General features: G+C 40.4%; 2 protein-coding genes across 5 annotated transcripts in view; one reads left to right on the top strand and one right to left on the bottom strand.

Annotated features, from left to right (window-relative positions):
• The window catches only part of cep128 (centrosomal protein 128), a 43,445-nt gene extending 32,851 nt beyond the window's left edge, over positions 1 to 10,594 (bottom strand). For 2 of the 3 annotated variants that reach the window (XM_005724857.2, XM_005724859.2), the window contains exons 1-8: positions 9,675 to 10,594; positions 8,861 to 8,947; positions 7,974 to 8,094; positions 7,703 to 7,821; positions 4,766 to 4,866; positions 3,829 to 3,901; positions 3,113 to 3,235; positions 474 to 560 (exon numbers count right to left, since the gene is read on the bottom strand). In XM_005724857.2, coding sequence (XP_005724914.1) covers positions 474 to 560; positions 3,113 to 3,235; positions 3,829 to 3,901; positions 4,766 to 4,866; positions 7,703 to 7,821; positions 7,974 to 8,094; positions 8,861 to 8,947; positions 9,675 to 9,848 — 885 coding nt within the window. In that variant the 5' untranslated portion in view covers positions 9,849 to 10,594. The remainder of the gene's footprint in view (positions 1 to 473; positions 561 to 3,112; positions 3,236 to 3,828; positions 3,902 to 4,765; positions 4,867 to 7,702; positions 7,822 to 7,973; positions 8,095 to 8,860; positions 8,948 to 9,674) is intronic. The other variant, XM_005724858.2, reaches the window with a different exon arrangement.
• A 159-nt stretch (positions 10,595 to 10,753) lies between these two features.
• The window catches only part of tshr (thyroid stimulating hormone receptor), a 25,035-nt gene continuing 14,711 nt past the window's right edge, over positions 10,754 to 21,077 (top strand). For both annotated transcript variants that reach the window (XM_005724855.1, XM_005724854.1), the window contains exons 1-3: positions 10,754 to 11,300; positions 18,282 to 18,353; positions 19,149 to 19,223. In XM_005724855.1, the coding sequence (XP_005724912.1) occupies positions 10,756 to 11,300; positions 18,282 to 18,353; positions 19,149 to 19,223 (692 nt within the window). In that variant the 5' untranslated portion in view covers positions 10,754 to 10,755. The remainder of the gene's footprint in view (positions 11,301 to 18,281; positions 18,354 to 19,148; positions 19,224 to 21,077) is intronic.

Here is a 21,077-nt window from a genome sequence, read left to right as displayed (position 1 = left end):
CAATTTACATGAACAGGTGTTTCAGAATTTGAACAGTATCCAGAAACTTACAGCAGAACGAAACAAAAATCATCAAAAAGAAATTCAATGTTTTAAACTTAACTTTCCTTGCCTGGAAAATAATAGACATCTCTGTTCAACAAAAATTCCCAAATAAGAGGAAAATGAACAATCTGTCAAATAAGTACAAATCATAGCCTTCACATTTTGAGCCACAATTAAGTTTTCTATATCAGTAAATAAAAAGTAAACATTATAATTTGTATTACTGCAATTATGAAAACTGTAACATTAAATAGAAAGTTTCAATGTCATTTTCAGCTACAATGCAATAATAAAGTCTCTGCATGCCTTATTTAAAACGATCGTTGAAGCAGTACGGCAAAAACTGAAACCAAGATTCTCGAAGGCGTTTAGATCATCCCAAATTTTCTCTAATGCAAAAACGCTCCTTTAACACTCAGTTTCTTTACCTTGGATTTCTCCCTGTCTGCTTTGAGCAGCCTGGCTGCCATCTTCTCCGCTCTTTCACTGGCTCCAATTTGGCATCTCCCTAAAGTCTAAAACACACAAACAAAATTCCATGCAGGAAACACCGTGTATCATTGTGAGACACTATAAAGATGACACATGAGAAGTGCTATTGCATCACAGTATCCCCTGCCCTCCCCCCATCATCATCGCCTTTTTCTTGGAACGAGATACTGGCACCATGGTGGATTTGTACAAGAGCTTAGATCCCACTCCATCCCACTCACTCTAAGCGGGCTGTGGTGATGAATTACCGGCTGCTAGCAATAACATCTACCCAAGTGACTCATCATCTATTTGATTCACATCACAGCGGGCCCATCGGTGGGGAATAAATGTGCCCTCTGCTCTCCCTCCTCTCCTGCTCTTTAGTAGTGAAAGAGATTATTTTCCTCTTCATTTCCTCATGCTTGTTTATTTACCCTTAATTTTTGGGCAAATGCATTATTTCCCATCGCCCTGGGCCCCGCTGGTGTCCCATTAGGGCACGACAGAGGAGAGGGATGCAAATGAATTGGTAGCTACCATCACTACACAGCGTGTTGAAAAGCTCTTGCTCACACAGGTTATCAGTCTGGATACACAGCGCCCCTCTGTGGTTCACCAGTAAAATACAACAGACGTGACAGATTGGGAGAAGATACAGATGAACCAAGAAATATCATTAAGCGGCATTATGCTGATGATCTATAATGTTTGTGTGGTTAAATGTAAAGTAGCAATAGAAATGAGTAATAACACAAGATAATGCGCATCAAGCTACATCACTAAAGTGTACCTAATGACAGCGCTTTCACAGCCACTTGTGCTTTTAGACAAATCACGTCTTGACAACGATCGTGATTGGCATTAAATATAAGAAAGCAGCAATTTCTTGCTTAGCAACCATCTGCACTATAACAACGCAATTACTTAGTGTGTTTTATAGTCTCATAAAGCAGAACGAGCTTTAAGAACCTTATAGAATCTGTTATTGAAGGTACAGTAAGCATGAAAGCCACTAGAAACCTCGATGTTTCCCCTGCTCTGTAACTGTATTTGTGAGGGAGAATAACCATCCTTGTATCTAAACCTGTAGAAGCTCACTAATCCCACCAAGTATGCTTATTTTGACTTCCCACAAATTCTGAACAGACAACCTGTTTTTGTTTCGACGGTCCACTATACTTTCACTGTAATATCTCTGTACCACAGATGGCAGCGTTATTATGTTGGGAAAATCCCAGTGTAACAAAAGACTGCCTGAAAGCCCCGCGCTGTTTTGTGGAAGGTGCTACTGACATGCTTTCATCAGCCAAATTTCTGCATATGTGACAAAGAAGGACTAAAGAGAGATTTGAACGTGTAACCTTTCCAACTGATCTCAAAGACTATTTTGGTTAAAGGTGAAACTGCTGATGAGCCCGTCTGTACATAATAAATCTGATTGTCCAGTAAACCTCAAAACATCTATTATATTTTCATTGAGTGTTCACTCTTCTGATGAATTTGAGCTTGTTTTCTTTATGCTGCGCAGCAAAACAAACTCTTCTTTATTTGCGCCTAAAATGCCGTCCAAACTTTTCTAAAGCAGTTTCCCATTCACAGACTTTACCTGGGTAAGCTGCTGAGGTGTATTATTGGTAATCCAAACACATGTGGCACACACTCCTTTCAGCGCTTTTGTATCAGTCTTAAATGGCCTGTATTTATATAGCGCTTTACTCGTCCCTAAGGACCCCAAAGCGCTTCACATATCCAGTCATCCACACAGTCACACACTGGTGATGGCAGCTACATTGTAGCCACAGCCACCCTGGGGCGCACTGACAGAGGTCTTAGACAGTCTTAGACAAAAACACCAGCGATTTAACACCGGACAATCCCCTCGCTCTTATTTGGTAAAGAAAGTAGGTCCTTTGCTCCGACCCTTTCCATCTCTTGTTCGCCTGCTGGCTGGCTCGGGGCCAGGTTGTGCTTGCTGCTGTCCTCCATATTAATGCAAATGCTTCCCCAAAACATGGAGCAGAATGATCGCCGTCGTTATCCCTTCTAAACTGCAATGATTGATGAAAAGCTGGACTGAGAAGCAGCTCATTGTGTTTATTATTATTCATTTATTTTCCACAAGTGTTTGTCCAATTAGATATCTGCCAGAGAAACGTATTATTTTGGTAATAATTCCATTCTGAAAGTGTGTGCGCCTCATTTCATGACACACATCTGTGGGAAACACGGACCAACACATTCTTATGCAACGGCAGAAGGAACACGAATAAATATATAATCACATTTGCACGAGGCTTGTATTACTACAGGAACTCTGTGTTGCTGTATGATCTATTGTAGAATTTGCATTTTTAAAATCTTGGATGAATTATAGATATATTTGTGATTAAGATCAACTTTGCTGATCACCAGGTAACACGGATGGATGCCAGTCATAACTTTAATATTCACTTGGCGCTTTTAAGTGTTGTCTCTAATAAATGAATGTGGTCATTAGTTATAGTTAAATCTTTCCACTGAATTCATGTGCCTCCATCTTGCCCCTAGCGATAAGAGCCAGGTGTGGGAGGTGAGTGGCGAGGAGGAGTGTCACCTCCTGCGGCTCGTCAGACGCGGCCGCCCGCTGCTCCGGCCTCCTCTCTCCGCCCGTGCTCCTCTGCTCGCCGTGCATCTCTCTCTCCAGCTCCTGCAGACGCCGCTCCACACGAGACGACACCTACAGACGGCGAGAGAGAGAATGAGCGCTCCTCGGGTCACGCGAACATTCGCGCCGGCGCAGGAATGGCATCAGCGTGCGATAGATGAGAAAACAGGAAATTAAAAGTGCGGATGATAAAAATATCTTTCATAACTGACTGAGTGTATTACATTCGCGTTGCAGCGCCTCCCTGCCTAATCAGGAAGCATCATATCCACCTGTAAAAAGCTTTATCTTGTCACGCCCACAGACAGGATGAGATAAAAAATATTAAACATATTGGGCGTCATGTGGGGCTGTGTATTTGTCACAGTACTGATGGCGCAGTAACAAGCTGTGTGCCTGGAAATTAAAGGGAAATATTTGCTAAAGTTGGAGCACTATGAGCCTACTTTAAAAAAAAAAAAGAGGAAGCCATTTGTCTTTTGCCATTTTCTATTCCAGAAACTCCAGCTATTTGCATATTCCATGCTTTATACAGCAGCTTTCATCCATCAAAATTTGTGATGCGATGGCCTTAAATTCTGGATGCCTCCGCTTTTCTTTACACATTCACAGAGCCAGAAAGCACACTTGAAGTACTGGCAATGAAATACACAGCCACAACTCACTGAGTCCTGTCTCAGGGAAGCTGTCATGTGCTCTGTGAGGCTTTCCATCGCCCGCCTGGTGTCAATATCAGCCCTACAAAAGAAGGGAAAAAACAAAAACAGACAAATCAAGCTGGCTGAAAATATTTACACTGCAAAACACTGGAAATACTATTCCAGAACCCATAAATGCATTATTTGACAGCACTAAAAAATAATTATGCAGCTTCGGATGCTGAAATACGACGCTGGATCAATTTGCTCTGGTCAGTGGCGCTGGGTAGGAGTGATTTTTAATAACTTCAAAATGTCAAATTCTAATCCGTTTTGACTGCGCGGCGCCGTCTCTTTAAGTTCCCTGTGACACTTTTATCACCTTTTCATTAAGGAGACTTCACAGAGATGGAAACCGTGCTTCTGTTTGCAAACCCCAAGCAAAAAACTTTTTTATGTTCGGTGCATATGAAAAGTAAAAGATCAATATTCCAACACTGTCTTCCCAGAGCCGAGAACTTAAACTGATGACTCTGTGGGCAGAAGTGAAGAAGAAGAGACTATAAAAGCCTGCTTGCATTCATTGTGGCTTACCAAAACAGTGCGAGATACATAGTAACGCTCTTGGAAACGTATCGTCTGCTGTTATTAAGCCACATTTGTTTTTCAAAAAACAGCCTATTGTAATGAGCGTTTTTTTCAGAGGTCAATGCAGTCAGACTGAATACAAATGAGAATAATCGTATTTAGTGTGTCTGAACGACTCTGCAGCTTTTCTAATTTGGCAAAGAGAAACTAGCACCAGTGCTGCTCTGGCTAACGGTTTCATTATGCTACTTGACAACAACAAACCATTATTGGAGATTTGGCCATAAAATGACTTTTGCAGTAACATAAAAACAATAGCTGTCAAATTCTATTGTGAATGTGTTGTGTGAGAAGGTATGAGCTTTTATGTTCAGACTTCAGATACCGGTTCCTCCGGAGGATTTCTCTATCCAGGTCATCAGACAGTCTCTGCTGGTCACAACGCAGATCCCTCATGGACTGGTGCAGGGTATGAATCTGTGTGAGACAGCCACAAACCCACGCTGAATACAAAACGCGAGACACGAGCAGGGCACGGCTGAGCGGCGCTCCACATCGCTGCGTCGTAGAAAACACACTACAGATATCTGAAAGGGAAAAACTAACACAAATGAAAACCCATGTGAATAAAATGATGTTGATGGAAAATGCTGCAGTGAGCGCACTCTCGCTGACAGGGGCTAGAAACACAGCATATTTCTCCCATACTGGCGACTCTTCATTGGCTGCCAGTGAATTTAAAATCCTTCTCTACACATACAAGATCTTAATAATCAGGCCCCATCTTATATTAAGTACCTCATATCACCATGTTAGAAGAGGTCATGTGGAACCAGTTTGGATTTGGGACACAGACACCGTCTCTACTTTTAAGATTAGGCTTAAAACTTTCCTTTCTGATGAAGCATGTACAGTAGTTAGTGCGGGATCAGGTGACCCTGAGCCCTCCTAGACTGCTGGGTGTTTCCCATGATGCACTCAGTATTTCTTTGTCACTCATGTCTCTGCATTTCATCATTAGTCATTATTAATCTCTGGCTCTGCCCAGTACTGTTTCCTTTATCCCGTTTTCCCCTCAACCCCCAGAAGGTTGCGGCAGATGGCCGCCCCTCCCTGCTCGTCCAGTCCCACCAGAGATTTCTTCCTGTTAACAGGGAGTTTTTCCTTCCCACTGCCAAGTGTTTGCTCATAGGGGACTGTGCTATAGTTCGGGTTTTCTCTCTATTATTCTACAATCCTTACCTTACAATATAAAGTGCCTTGAGCTAACTGTTGTTGTTATTTGGTGCTATAAAAAGACTTAAATTCAACTGAACTGACACATTAGGCCAAAGGTGATTGCTGCTGTCCAGTGAAAACATGCAACCACACAGATGCCATATTGGTTCAGAGAGCTGTGCCTCCTGACAATGAAAGTTTCAGGAGGCATTTTGGTTTGTTACAAATACTAGAACTATATTTATTATACAGGATGCAGAGGTAAGTTTACACCATAATCCTCATCTTATATGAACAGTAGCTCAGGTGATAGACCAGTAAGATGAGCGGTTCAATCTGCTCCAGTCTGCATGCCTTGGGCAAGATATTAACCCCAAATCTCTCTCCGATGCATCCATCAGAGTGTAACTGTGTGTGAGTGTTAGATAGAAGCACTAGAAAAAAGGGTTTTTTTTAAGGCAAATTGTGTAAAGCACTTTAAGTGGTCAGCTAGACTAGAAAAGCGTATATAAGAACCAGTCCATTTACCATTAGTAATCATAAACTAATGATTACTAATGGTAATCATTAGTAATCATAAACAGTTCAATGATATAATGTTTAAAAAGAGTAATCCAATCCTCCGGCTCCTTTTTGTGTTGTTGGGCCATCAAACTAATGTGATTACTCCCATCACTTAAATAAATTTACAGTCTGATTCTGTGAAACTCTGACTTGGAATAAGAGCTGTAGATGAGTTATTTACTCTCTTATCTTCAGTTCTGCTGTTGATAATCGTCTCTTAGCTTTCTCAGTTGGGACTCAACAAACAGGACAGTCTGTCTGAACTCTGCCTCAACCTCCATGTCCCATCAGTGTCATTAAAGAGATTTAACACACATACAGATTAATTAAGGACTAGTTAAGACGATAACACATAAAAGTGACATAGCCAACTGACAAATAATAACCAGCTTTCTCCTACACTATGAAAAATATTCATGCGATTCAAATGTTCATCTATTTTTCTAATTTTTGTTAGCCTCATTTAGTGTCAGACTAATCCCCTGAAATACTGGATTTAGGTTACTGGATTATCATAACTATCCATCTCTCTATCCATCCTCTTAACTGCTTACCAAGTTCAGCAGATAACCTATTGTTATGTATCAAATGAAAGAGGTTTATTCAAATAGGAGATGATAAATCAGCATATCACCTGATGCTTTCTTTCATTGAAAAAATTAAATAGCAGCAAAAAAGTCTGTCAGGAAAACGTCAGTAGCCACAGTCAGAATCCCTGACCAAGACTTCAGCAGCAGAGACACATCCACAGAACCCGATACTGCATTTATGGGTTGTAATTGAACAGCCAATTTTGCTTAGGAGGTTTCTAATTAAGTTAAATGACCCAGAAGTATTGTTTTGGCAGTCACAGTAAGAGCTGCACAAATTCTACAAAAACTGAATAAAAGTGCTTCAAAGCTTCCTCCATCAGCAGAGGATACATTACACCATTCTTTAGGAAAGTAGGAGGTCATTCCCATAATCTATAGCGACTGAAAATGATCAACAAATCTGACAAGATAGCACAGCTCATGTATTAAACATGACATCCATGTCCACAACCTGATCCTATGTTTTTAATTTTTATCACACAGCAACAACCACAGTTTGACTCGTACACGACTACAATAAAGTTGGCTTCTTGTTGAGCTTTTGCATTGTTAGAAGAACGCAGATTTATAAAAACTTTCTAATTTCAGATTATGAGCTGTATTAACTGATCAAAGTGCCTTTAAGTTCCACAGCTGGTAAGAACGTGCTGAGGTGGAGTAAGTTGTGCATTTTCTAATCTATGTTGTGGATGTTGTACTTTTCAATACAGCAGACATCCGCTGTGACACTGTAAAGGAGTCTAGTGTACACTATCCTCCTCTTTACTTATCAAGTCTCCTTCACACCTTTCCTTGACCCCATGACATTTTCCACTGTGGCCAGTGAAAAGTAACTTTTTTGGACTATACAACATACTCTATGTGGATCTACCCAATATGCCCTCTAGTGGCAATATGCTGAACGTGAATGAAGCACTAGCTGGTCTGTTGTTCCTTACACCGTCTCCTTCCAGGCTTGTTTCCTTGAAGCGAACATTGGCAGATTGAGACCTCCTCCTCCTTCCTGGAGGGCTCGTGTAATCCTTAAGTGGAGAAGTGGGGTAGAAACGCTGGCCTTCTGAAATCACAAGCATACATTTTATCAGAGGTTTGCTTTGAAAACTAACAAACAATATAAACATATAGCAGGAAGTAGAACACTTTCATACTCTGAAAAAGACTTACTAAACAAAACTCGATCACTGGTTCTACTGGTCATTTTTTTCATACCTGATCCTGAGGAAGCTTCCAGGTCGCTGGTATGCAGGGTGGAGGCTGAGGAGCTCCGAACCCCGTTGGATCGCCTCTGTGTCTGCAGCTGGCTGATTGACTCCTCTAGGTTCTCCCTAAGCTGATGCATGAAAAAGTATAAATGACTTAGAAGGAGGCAGAGAGACGTTTTTGTTTTTAAGCATAAATGGGAGTGTCGTATTTGGGGCCCTTTCTTAACATACTTAGAGAGAATGGATTTGACCTCACTGTCAGCATCTGATGATCCATCTCTAACCAGCCATCTCTGACTGCTTAGTGTTGCTACCAAAGGCCCCATGCAGCTGTGTATGATAAATGGGTTCAACTGGCAAACTGACCCCTAAGAAGTCACTCCCCATTTTTCTATTTTTCTGGGGGCTTTTCCTTCTTTTCCATACAGTTTGTCCTTGTTGATTGCCTTATGTATACTGATGTATAATGCTGTCAGCAGAAACTGATCTAATAAACATATAGTTGGCAAAGAATTGGGAGTGTCATTCACTTAAAAAAACCTGAATAAAAAGGCATAAATTAGTGGGTGAAACTGCTAGAATTAAGATGTGCTTTATTTATCACAAACTTTGGGAAATTCTTGTATTATAGTAGCCTTAACATAAAACATACAGCAAAACAGCTTAAATAAAAGACAACAAAACAAACTAAATAAGGAAAAAAAGGACATCGATCATCAAATTCTAAATAAATAATTTTAAAAAATGAAACTAACTTCAAGTGTAAACTCAAGAAAAAAACCTAAATGGCTCTATAATGTAAAATAGCTAAATAAAGCAGAATAAAACAGCCTTAACATATGTAGTACAGCAATAAAATAAAATAGAAGACATCTAAGAGAACAGGCATCTCACCAGTGCCATGGCTTCAGCCTGGTCGTCTGTGTGCTCCCTGTACTGACCCAGCATCTTGTCTACTTTGGTCAAGTTCCTGCTGGTGTCCTGCCATTAAGACACTTCCAGTTAAAGACTGCTGAAATGTGTTAAGGATTCAAAACAGGCTATGCATACAGAGCTATCCATCCATTCATTCATTTTATTATATATACAGGTGCTTTCATTAGCCGGAAACCACAGGTGGAAAAAAGCACATGAAAGGCAAAAGGATGTCTCTGACACCAGTGGTTGTTTTTTCATTCCCAAACTATGAATGTTAATTATGAATTTATACCAACACTAAATCTTTTGTGGCAAGTTTGACTGGTATCCATTTATTACTCATGTAAATAGGGAATACATGCCATTTAAGCAGGTTAATTCTCCAAAGAAGAGACACAAAAACAGGAGCACTCTGAATCAGACAAACACAAGGAAGAGCATCACTGCATTATGCTGCCTTCTCACACGGCAATTGATTTTTCTTTTCTTTTCCATAATAACAATTGAACCATAAACTGATGGAAAACCCTACATTTAAAAAGTGTATAAACATCATTTAAATGCAGTAACTAAAGAGTCTGATACTGAAAATTTGCCGAAAAAAGGCCAACAGACCATTGTTCAGTGTGTTCCCAGCCCATGATGAGATGAAACTTATACCTAAGTGATTTGTTATCTCCCAACACCTGACTTGGTCGTATGGTTGGGGACAAACACAGGTGAATGCTTGCAGGTGGACCCTGAACAGATCCACATAGCATGTCTTTTGACGCAAACCTGCGCAAAGTACCTGTAAGGTGTTTGCAAGAGTGCTGATTTTCTCGGAGATGTCTACGGTTCGCCCGTCGATTTCTCTCCCGTTGCCTCTCGCCCTGTCCCGGCCAGGTCTGCGGTGGGCTTCGCGCCGCCGTGACCGGTGGTCCGGGGTCCTGTCGCATGAGTCAGAGTCGCTGGATATATCCATACTTTGAGACGAGGAGCGGACACCGTAAACGGCTGACTTCGCAAAGTATGGCGCAGCACTACTTTCATCAGCGGAAAACGCTGTTAAGTGCACCGTTAATCAGATTAAGAACGAAAATGGGATGCCTATGAACTTTTTTCTTTTCTTTTTTACAATTGATAACTCTGTCACAACACATGGGAGCCGTGTCACCATTGTTTTGACCACACATAAGGAAACAGATATCTGTCAAGGAAACCACGAGAACCAAGGGTATCCTGGCATTGTTGTGGGCGATGCTCCTCCTGGCTAGCAACAAGTGGAAACTCCTGTAAACGTTAGCCAGCTAGCTAACTAAACGTTAGCCAATGAATTTAACCTTGCGATAAGACTACAAAACAAAAACTACAAAGCAGAATCACATGGAATACAAGCGACCGTTAGATGCTAATTAAAGAGAAGAGGTTGAATTCACGCTATGCGGAAGACAGCCATCAGAAGAACAACCCTCAGCTTCTCCGCGCTGTGGCAAGTTGAACTAGCCGCGTCTGAGCAGCAAAACAAACGGACCAGAGCAATTCTGAGGAACGCTGGGAAGTGTAGGCTGCCCATCATGGAGCCGTGTGGGAATTGATTATTTGAGAACTACATTGTCCAAAGGTGTGTTTTTTGCGCCAGTACTGCCGCCCTCGAGGATAGAAAAGGGGAAAAAAAGAAGATTTTGTCCATGTGCATACTGAAAACCACAAGGTGGTATTAAAAAAAGAATTGTGTTAAAAACGTATACATTATACTTTAAGTTGTATTAAAATAATAATAGTAATAATATTAATAAATAGCATTATTATTATTATTATTATTATTATTATTATGTGCTTATAACATAATTACAACGAACAAAAAAGTTGTGTAAAAATGTAGTTTATCTATGAGCAAAACTTTTAAAATTCCTGCAAATCCTGGTCAAGAAGGGGGTGGACTACATTCTGCACAACACCAGACTGTCTCAATAATTTCACCCTCCCCTCCAGCAGCTGAAGAGAACCTCCAAACCCACCAGAGCTGCCCGTCCTACAGCATCCCCAACTTCACAGAAAACTCCTGTGGCCCGGTAAAGCAAACTGTGCACAACAGTGCAGTGCAGCTCCACTTGGTCACTCTAAGGATTATTCATGAAAAACAGCAAACAGCACAGGCTATTAGGGACAGCTTGACTCAAACTGGTAGATTTCTTTGTGGCTGTGGACTTCAGGGGGACTACCATCGAAACCCAACACTTGCCAGTGTGCAGCAGCACTTCAGCATGCAGGTGATAACGTGCGCATTGTTTACGCTCGTCACCCTCCCTATCAGCACTGCATCTGAGGCTGACTCCTGCCCTGCCGTCTGCGAGTGCTCCGAGTGGAAGACTCTCACTATCTCCTGCTTTGACATTGATATTCTCCCCAGGTTCCCAGCGAGCACGGAGACGCTGTAAGTAGGCGTTCAAAACGCGTCTGTGAAAGTAATCCTGCTGTTTTTGTTTTTTTTCTTCCAAGCACTGTGAATGTAAAGTGTTCCTAACCCCGAGGAAAAATCATTATAATAGCATGAATATTCCAAAGTGCACCCAGGGGATCCTGAGACTGTCTATGTTGTTAAGTAGTTATTCTTTCATTTTCAAGGTATCGTTTTTGTCTGTTATAGCATTACTGTGATCTGCAGTTGTCTGTGTCACTTGTATTTGACTATTTGTTATTGTAAAGCCTTAAAACATATGAAAAAGAACACTGATATTTTCATTTTTCATGGAGATGCATTTAACAATTACAAGATTAATTGTGAAATAATATGACCCCAGTTTAGTAGGTTTTATTTAAAACGACTCAGTTAAGCCACCTTTATAACCTGAAACTATACAAATAATATAAACAGAAAGTCTCAAAACACGAGTGAAAACCTCTCTTGGTTTTATATTAAAAGTTCATGCTAATCAGTTTTAATGTAATATTTGTTTTTTACACTCTGTCTTAAAATAATCACATCTGCACTGGAATATTTGGAAATCACCTTTATGGCTGGATCTCTGTTTGCTGACTAGGCTATATGTATACCACATCGAGTGTGCCTTTGTCCATAGTTTATTTTATTTTATTTACTCTGGTAAATCAGCTGTAGGACTTTTCGAGATAGGAAGAAGAAAGAAATAATCTTGACACCAACGTCTGAGGAGGGTTTGAGCTACCAAGGTACTGACAGCTTTCAGGTTAGGGTCCTGTATGTGAGACCACTGCATGGCACAAATGTACTGCAGACACCAGAGATGCTCTTTGGTGATAAGAAATGTTTTAACAATCAATAACAGGCTCATATTTCCTCACATAATTTTTTTCACTTTCTGCTTTGACCTTTAAAATGTGCTTCTGTGTGTATCTTGTATTAATTTACAGTGCTAAACCGCCACTGATGATGGTATCATCAATGACAAGAATACTGCTAAAAGCCAACATTCACTCACTTGTTTTCATTTTGCAAAGACAGTGTTTCCTCTAGCATCACTGCCAGCTCAGGCTGCAACTAATCATCATTTTCATTATCAATTTTCTGCGCACTGCTTTTTCTAAAGCTTGTCTTGTCTGTGAAATGGGAAATAAAAGTGGAGTTTACTCCTAATATTTTCTCAGAGACCAATGTGACATCTTTAAATATCTTGCTTTGTCTGGGAAAGTCCTAGTTTAGGAGGGAAATGAAGCAAAGCAAAGTTACACTAAAAGCTTTATAGTTTGTTGCAATCATGTGCTGACCGTAAAAAGTTAAAATATAAATAAATAAATAAACTACAAGTACAATAGTCATCTTGTTATCTGAGACCCCAACAAAATCTGTCCTGGGAGCCAATGATGTAATTCGTAAGGATCACCTCTGAAAAATGTAGCAGGGCTTTTACATTTCCCAAACTGCTTAAGTAGAGGGTGAAAATTATGCAATAGAGAGCGACCCGTTTGCTGTGGCCGTGACTGATGGAAACACATGCCCCTCAGATGGACTCCATCGCAGATGTGGAAACACTGGAAACATCAGAAAGGGTATTTCCACTGAAATCAGCAAACAGTAACGTTTAATTGTACACGATGTACAGCACTTTAGTAATGACCTGGAACATAACCAAGTGGGCATTTTTAAAAAAATATAATAATATGCCAGAAACATCAACGGAGAAACATGGTGCTCAAAGAATCTTTGAGATAATTCTGCAACAGCAAAGTGGCAACAGCTTTTTATCACCTTATTTTGGGGTAAAGTCAGAATAACTTTTTAGCAGTTTTAATAAGATTTGACAAGTGATTCTATCCAGGTAGCAACTCCGACCTGGTGAAAACTGAAAGAAAACATTAGTTTAATTAAAAACTTTTTAAAAAATTACCTCGTTTGTAGAAGGACTTGCGCTGTACTTCAACAGTTACTATACCTAATACTTAATAATGACTTAATATACTTTACTGTGCTGTAGGTTATTACTTTGAATGCTTACTATGATTGTCATTTTTGAAGTTTTGGTCTCACAGGTCAGTCGGCTAAAATTCAACAACACTGATGTACTCTCTTTGTCTACCACACGTGTTGGGGCAAGAAAATTATTAGAATGTGTCCACTATCATCATACACAAATCTTTTTCTTCTTTTTTCACCCCAGTACTCGCTATATAAATATACAGTTTCATGCTAATTCTAGCATCTATTGCCATTGTTAGTATGGAAATGTTAGCATTTAGGGTAAAGCAGCCTGGTTAAACACACCTTCTCAGAGTTCTTATCATTTCATGATGGACTTGAAAAATCCACATTTTCTAGTAAGCTATGATATAAACGGTGATATTTACACCTTATAATTTGGTTATTGATTTGATATTTTAAACTGTTCCTCTTCCAGCTATCCCTGATGTAGTGTTCACTCAAGCCCAGGAGAAGGCTCTGCGCTGTGCCGTGATAATCCCCATTCCTCACTTCCAGTTACTAGAGCGTCCCTCCATCTCAAAATTCCAAATACTTTGCATTGCCTTCATCAGCACCCATCACATAAAATTACCTCCCCGTCACTGCTTCAATTCATATGTCCACGTGAATCGATGTCCTCAATGTTCTTCACATTCTTGTTCAGTTTGCCCAGCCTAGCACTGCCAGCGCTCCTGATAAAAATATCTGCCAAATAAGCCCAAAATACACCGGGTATTGAGCGGGATGTTCCAGCAGATGAGGTGTGATAAAGTTAGATTTTCCCATAGCCTAGACAAACACAGAGGAACAAATCCCCCCCAATGCCCTCGTCAGGCCAATACTGTCCACTTTTTGCGACTCCAACCAGGTCCAGCTCTGCGTTTATTTTGGCCTTTCGCCTCGTGGCTGCTGCCAGAGATGTCTTTCACCATTTGGTTTTCCTTAGAAACTGTCGTGATAGAAATTCAGGAGTTAGACCAATACCATCTACTACATATGTTGCCATTATAACAATGTTATAATAAGGGATGGTACTTATTAAAAATTTGTATTCATTTTAGGGTCAAAACTCAGTTCAAAGCACTCACATTACATGATTTTGAACTGGGAAATTGAAAGTTAAGAATTAAATATTCGTATATGCTTTTTGAAGCATAAAAAGAGCTTAATGCCAGGAAATGTAGCTTAAAAGCAGAGGCCAAAATAGAGCTTTTGTACGGTTTATACAACTAAACCATATCATTATTCATATTATTAATATTTTACAGTCTTACGTTATAATTGATGAACCTTTGAACTGCTGGTTTGCAGACCTTCATTTTACTGGACAGAGTTAAGCTGGAGTCGCTGGGGTATTAATTTAGCCATACAATCTGTTCATCTCTGCCAGAAAGCAATCGAGTGTGTTACTTACTCTTCTCAAGCTTTCCTTTGAGACATTTGTGAAGCTGTGAGCTGTGACCTTTTATAAAATGTCCCATTGTGGGTAAAAGCCTTGAAGCTTTCTGTGCTAATTTAGCCATTAGCATAAGAGTTTGGTTAAAGATAGTTTTGTGCGGGACAACGTGTAAAAGTTCCCACAAAACGAAATGGGACTGCAAAGCAGCCGTCTGAGTGTGTGTGCGAGAGTGCACATGTGGATACTTGGAGTTTAGAGTGCTTTGTGTGTGGAGGTTACTCCGTGTGCCACCGGGACTCTGAGAGGTGGAAAGGAAAAGCACAGGCGTGCTGAGAAGCCTGCCTAGCGTGACACCCGCCTGCGTCTGGACGTTGCATTCAAATACAATATTTACCTTTTACAGCACATTTTGCAAACACCCCAAGAGTTCCATTTGCGAATAATTAAGAGGGAAAAACACTTCAATGGAAACGCAGCAGTTCCAGTTCTTCAGAAACCTCAGATTTTTTTTTTTTGATCAGAGTTTAAACATGTGACAAGTCAACGTCTAATAAAACAGCCCCTCACAGTGAAATCCTAATGCCGTTTGCTGAATGGTAACAGATGAGCACCCTGATTAATGCAAGAGGAGAAAAAGCAGGATGTTGAACGTGATGAGATGCGATTAATGGAAACACTGACAATTTACTAGCCATTCATTTCTACCAATGGGTCATGCAGTGGAAATTGTTAGTGGTGCATTCATTTCTGCACGTGTTTATGAGAAAACAAATCACTTTTTTAACAGCGCTTCTATACGTGTCTATTGCAAGACACGACTGAACATTTAAATGTCAGAAAGCAAGTGTGCAGTGGACACTTGCGTTTTTATGGAACTTTTATTTTTTTAAATGATTCCATCTGGAGAAAGGTTTGTAGCACAATATGTAACAGAGCCTCTCTACCAGCCACCGCACAAAATTAAAGAGAGCTCATAGTAAACACAGCTATGTTGTCAATCGGGCGCTGACACCACTGTGAATTATGTGGCCTCTCCCCACTTCAAAGTCAATTCCCAGCCTGTTTGTTTTTTAGGTTTTCTATCCAAAATGACAAATTGGGGTAGTAATTCTCTCCTTAAGTCCTTCAAGATGGCCTCACCGGTCTTCTCCCTGTACTCCTGAGGGAAAATGCATTCTGGTTGGAGTGTGGCGGTGAAACTGCGTGGTTCTGAGCGGGGTGTTTGGTGTCAGGGTCTGCTCTGTGTCGCTGTGTTTGTTTGAGTTTGTCAGAGCGCGTGCAGAGTGCCGTGCGTCCGTGTTTGCAGACTGACAACCCTGCTCCACGTGCGAGCGTGATGCGGACTCATCGGCCAAATCTCAGCCTCTGAATTAGTCTTTTGTTCCCCTGATGAACCAAAGGTGCGTGAAGATGCTGGCTTTGGCTGAGTCATGTTCTTTTCCCCAAATGCTTGCGTACACTGTTGCTAGTTGAATCAGGATGTGGTGGAACAAACTCTAAATGTGCATCCCATGAGCCTGGAATATAACATGACAGCAACACATGTGGATACCATCTTAATCCCTTTCCTCTATTATTATGTTATGATTCCTAAGTCCACCGCAATAAAGTCTCCAGCAAGGAAAGAAATAACACTTTTTATTTGCAAGGTCGTGTGTCCTTAAAGAAAAGGTTGAACATTTTAGGTGATGCCCTGGTGTAAAGATTTAATGATTATTATCACTCATTTATTTCCTATGAAGTAGCGAATTAGTTGATTAATGTCAAAAAGGCTAAACTGCACTTTTTAATAACACATTTCATTTACTAGCACATGTCAACACATTTCTTGTTTCGCAAAAAATGACAACACCCTATCTATTAATGTGCGTGTTTTTTTAAATATTTTTTATATATATTGTTGTTCGATGTTCCTGGACATAGCCACCGCCCATTTCGTAGTTTTGTTTAAGCCCCAGTCACATAAGGCTAGCGAGCAGTGGGCGACCCCCTGACAATCACTTTGCCGTTTAAATGTTTTGGCGTTTACTGATTGCTGAAGGTTGCAAAGAGTTTGTCTTGCCAGGTGGTCTCAACTGGTCTCTAGGTAGTCACCAACTGGTTCCTCAAAATATTTTTTGTATACTTACTCAATAAATCTAGCCTGCTTGATGAGGTACATTATGACAGGATGACACGTCCCCTCTGAAGAGTCTCAAAAAGATATGTGCAACCAACATCCATACCAGCACATAGCTTTCTTGTGACGAATTGATGGTTCCATGGTGTAATGGTTAGCACTCTGGACTTTGAACCTAGCAATCTGAGTTCTAGTCTCAGTGGGACCTGCTTTGTCTGATTGTGTATGTGATGGATTTGAGTTCAGTCTGGGTAAATTGTTGTAGGTAGGCATCCATGCATTGACGTTTAAGTAGAACCATGCAAGATGTTTCGCCATGAATGTTTAAAGATACTTCTTTAATAGGCTAATCATCTTCTGGCTAAAGCCTAAAGGCTAAAGTTTATGAGGCAAAAAAAGAGAGAGAGAGAAAAATTCCCATAATCCCATTCTGAAATTATTTCTTATTTTGAAATATTTTCTTTTAGTGTTTTAAATTTCATTTAAAAGATTCTCTTTTACAAAATTAAAAAAAATATATATATATTTAAAATGGTTCAGATTCCATTATTTTCCACCTTACCATAAAAATTGTTTAACCGTTAGCTATTCTTCCACGTGAATCACATACCTTACCAACTTTTTTTAGTTCTCAGTCTTGGTCTTTTATTTCCTAAGAACTTTCCACCTGTTTTCTTCTCCTTCATGACAACTTACCCATTAAATCTCCTGAACTCTAATGTCTCGCACACTACACTTTCTGAAACATCATAAACACACCCAGACATTGTTTGATTTGGTTGCCAGCTTACATTCATGTCCTTGTTTTCCTTTCTGTTCCTTCAGGGGGGATCTGTTTCCCCATTATCTTCAGAGAAAGCTTTCATCTTTTTCTCTTTTTTTCCGGAGACCCGCTAGTATTTGGACTTTGTGATATTGCTTTCTTTCCCTCATTGCCTGTACTGTTTGTTTCCTTCTTTCTTTCAACTGAAATGTGAATATGTAAATAAACTGCTATTTTGGGAAATGCACTCCTGACTTTGCTGCTGACAGAAGATGGGATGGAGGGAATAGAAAGGGATAGCAGATGAGCATCTCTTTTGTGTATAGTTAGCTAAGTGTCAATACTGGAAAAAATAGAGAAAGACTTCTCTGACTTTTATCACAGGTAACAAAACCACCTTTAAATCACTTGTCCATTATATCTTCTATCATTTGTTTAGTCTGCAAAACAACTGAAGTGTAAAAATAACCACTAAACCAGGCTTTTTCCTTACATCTCTAATCTTTATGCTAAGCTAATTTGAGCTAACTTAGCTTAGCAAAGTGACGTGCTGGCTCTGGCTACTTACTGTAATGTCATTAAATGTAATCTAATCATACAATTACAAAAGAAATTACAAGTAAAATTGGAATTAAACTTTTTTGTGACAAATTAAATACTCATCATCATGGGTTTTTTTGTTTGTTTGTTGTTAACCAGGTGGCTTTTTGAGACCCGTCTATCATCTGTGCCAGCGGATGCCTTTGCCAACGTGGTCAACATCTCAAGAATGTGAGTGCAGGTTATTCCCCTCACACCCAGCCACCCCTTTCCCTTTTGTCTCTCACCCAAGCAGACGATATGCTCTCTGTTTAGTGTCACCGCTGGCTTCTAATCAGAGCTGGAAGAGCTAATGCGTTCCTGCAATAGGAATGTTTCTCCTTCCACCACAGCAGGGCTTGGACATGGCCTAGGTATTCCAGCAGAGACTTTTGGGTGTAGAGGTGGAGTTTTTGTGCTGAGGTAAAATATACACTTGAGCCTTGATCCTCAGCTGCTGAGTTCCACATCTGCGTCCAAGTCATGCATAAAGAGAGACGGATGTGTGGAGGAGAGGTTTTCTATAAGCCTGAACCACACAAAAGTGCACACGGCCAGCATTTCGACTGACTCTGAACGGGCAGACTTCAGGACAGAAAATCAATAAAATGTCAATTATATTTTCAGATACACAGAGGTGTGTTTTATCAAGTAACTCATAATAACTGTAAAAAAGTAGGTGATTATTTTCAGAGCATGCAGCCGAGTGACTGATGACTAAGTAATGTATACGCGAGGTGCATGCCTGTAAAATTACCCACGACTTTGGAGGCTTTACACAAGGTGGACTTATAAATTCAGGAAAGACTTTCAGGCTTTAGGATGATTTTTAGAGCCACAAACTCATTTGTGAAAACATGTCTTATGTTTCCCCCCTCCTAACACGACCACAGTACCTTCATTCTTTAAAGTCATGTGCTACAAAGAAGTCGTTTATGTTTATATTACACAGACAATTTGTCCGATAGCTTTGTTTATTTCTCGTAGATATATATCTGTGGACACGACGCTGCAGAGGCTGGAGAAGCACTCGTTTTACAGCCTGAGGAAAATTACCCACATGTGAGTAACTAAAGGAAAAGGGCACACTCTTTATTGATCTTTATTGATCAAGCTGTTCCATTTGCTCTCTCTCGGGAGAAAAAACTGCTTAATTTTGAACCTTGCCAGCAGCAAATGAAAGCAGGGAAAGACAGGAGCTTATTTCTCCCTTTCACACTGCTCGCCACTTGTAATCAGAGTGCTTTTGCCAGTTCATGAAGCTAAAGAAATAACCCTGTTGTGGGAATACTAAATGCAGATTAGATAAACAATTCAATTCAATGAAATAACTCATTATCTTGGATGTATTTGGTGAGCTACTACTGAGTTTGCTCTAATAAGATGTTAGAGCAGAGAGGCTAAACAGCAGCCAGTGTTTGGCTTCTCTGCTCTTTTTCTTCATGCTCCAGCTCTCGTTGAAGCAGCTCAGGGGAAAAAGTCTAGCAAGGTGCACTCTATTCTCAATTATGGGATAGAGATTTATGGCTGAGTGTCTTGCGTGGACCACACACTTTCCAGCAGAACACCTCCCAGCACTTCATATATTACTGCAAGACTTCCTGCTCATGTGAATGATTTGTTCCAAGGTATAGCATCCTGTAACACAGGAGCTTGTGCACATGCCAATTTGTTTCCACTCTTAAAAAACGACGGAAATTATGATTAACAGCTAGAAAAGTTAATTCGACATGATTTGGATGTCTTTTCTATCCGAGTTCTTTCCTTATTAGCTGTTGAAATCCAGATATCAAAACACAGACAGAAGTAATAATTCAAGCTGCTAGCTGAGGGTTGTATGTGTGTTCTGGGGGTGTATTTTGGATCTCTGGGGCCTATTTGCCGCTGATTGGTGTGGTGTAGTGCCATCCATAAGATAATAGCATCTCTCTCAGGTTTCCTTCAGGGTCAGACACAAATTAATGCTCTGCTTCCTGTTGGCTGCTTGAGGCCGACAGCAGCTGTGGATCAAGGACTTGCCATTGGAGCTAAGAATTCAGAGGGGGTTGGATAAAGTTTCCCTTGTGCCACCATAACATGAAACTACCAGTGCGATGAATACTTGGTTTTTTAGGGAGGTAAAAATGTTGAAGTCTCTCAACGCTACACTCGAACTATACTGCTCATATGTAAACTTTCACGCTGCTTCAGTCTGGATATGACTTTTTTATGAAAGTGTAAACTCTTGTTTGGCACAAAGAAAACACAGGTCTTTACCACATAAAGGCTAAAGCTGTGCTAATCAGTATTTTTATTTGAACTATGGTCTGAACTCACTGAACTGGAATTCTTTAGCTCACTGCTCTGGCTCATCGTGTGCCTCATGTACAGCTACAGAACTGTGCAAAAGTCCTGAGCCATCCTTCATTCCTTTATGTTTTGGTTCCAAGGAGCAGGACTTTGTTGTAATTTTTAATAGTGTCTTGAGCAATAGTTCTTCAAGCTTTCTTTCAGTGCCTTTCTTTGGACATTGGCTGCTTTTTAAATAATTTTCAGTCCAGTCCTTGTACCTATGAAATAATTCAAGCATAGGCACCTAACTTAAGGGATAAACCTGTGCTGTGTCTACACATAACAGACTTAGCAAGGAAGTCTACGGAGCTTGGAAAGAAAAGCGTCTGGACTTCTTTCAGTTGCTTGAAGACGTTTCACCTCTCATTGAAGAAGCTCCACATTGGAGAAACCAAACAGCCACTTCATAGGCGCATGGCACAACACGGAAGAGCCACCTCCACGGGACAAGACTCGACTGTCCATCTGCATCTAAAGGTCAAAGGTCACTCTTTCGAGGATGCCAATGTTCACATTTTGGACAGAGAGGACAGATGGTTTGAAAGAGGAGTGAAAGAAGCATCTATGTCCACTGTGAGCGACCAT

This window comes from Pundamilia nyererei, unplaced genomic scaffold (assembly GCF_000239375.1).
Source record: "Pundamilia nyererei isolate P.nyererei 1_Seehausen unplaced genomic scaffold, PunNye1.0 scaffold00013, whole genome shotgun sequence".
In the NCBI taxonomy this organism is placed as follows: Eukaryota; Metazoa; Chordata; class Actinopteri; order Cichliformes; family Cichlidae; genus Pundamilia; species Pundamilia nyererei.
Note: the sequence above shows the minus strand (reverse complement) of the source record. Positions and strands in the feature narration are given on the sequence as shown.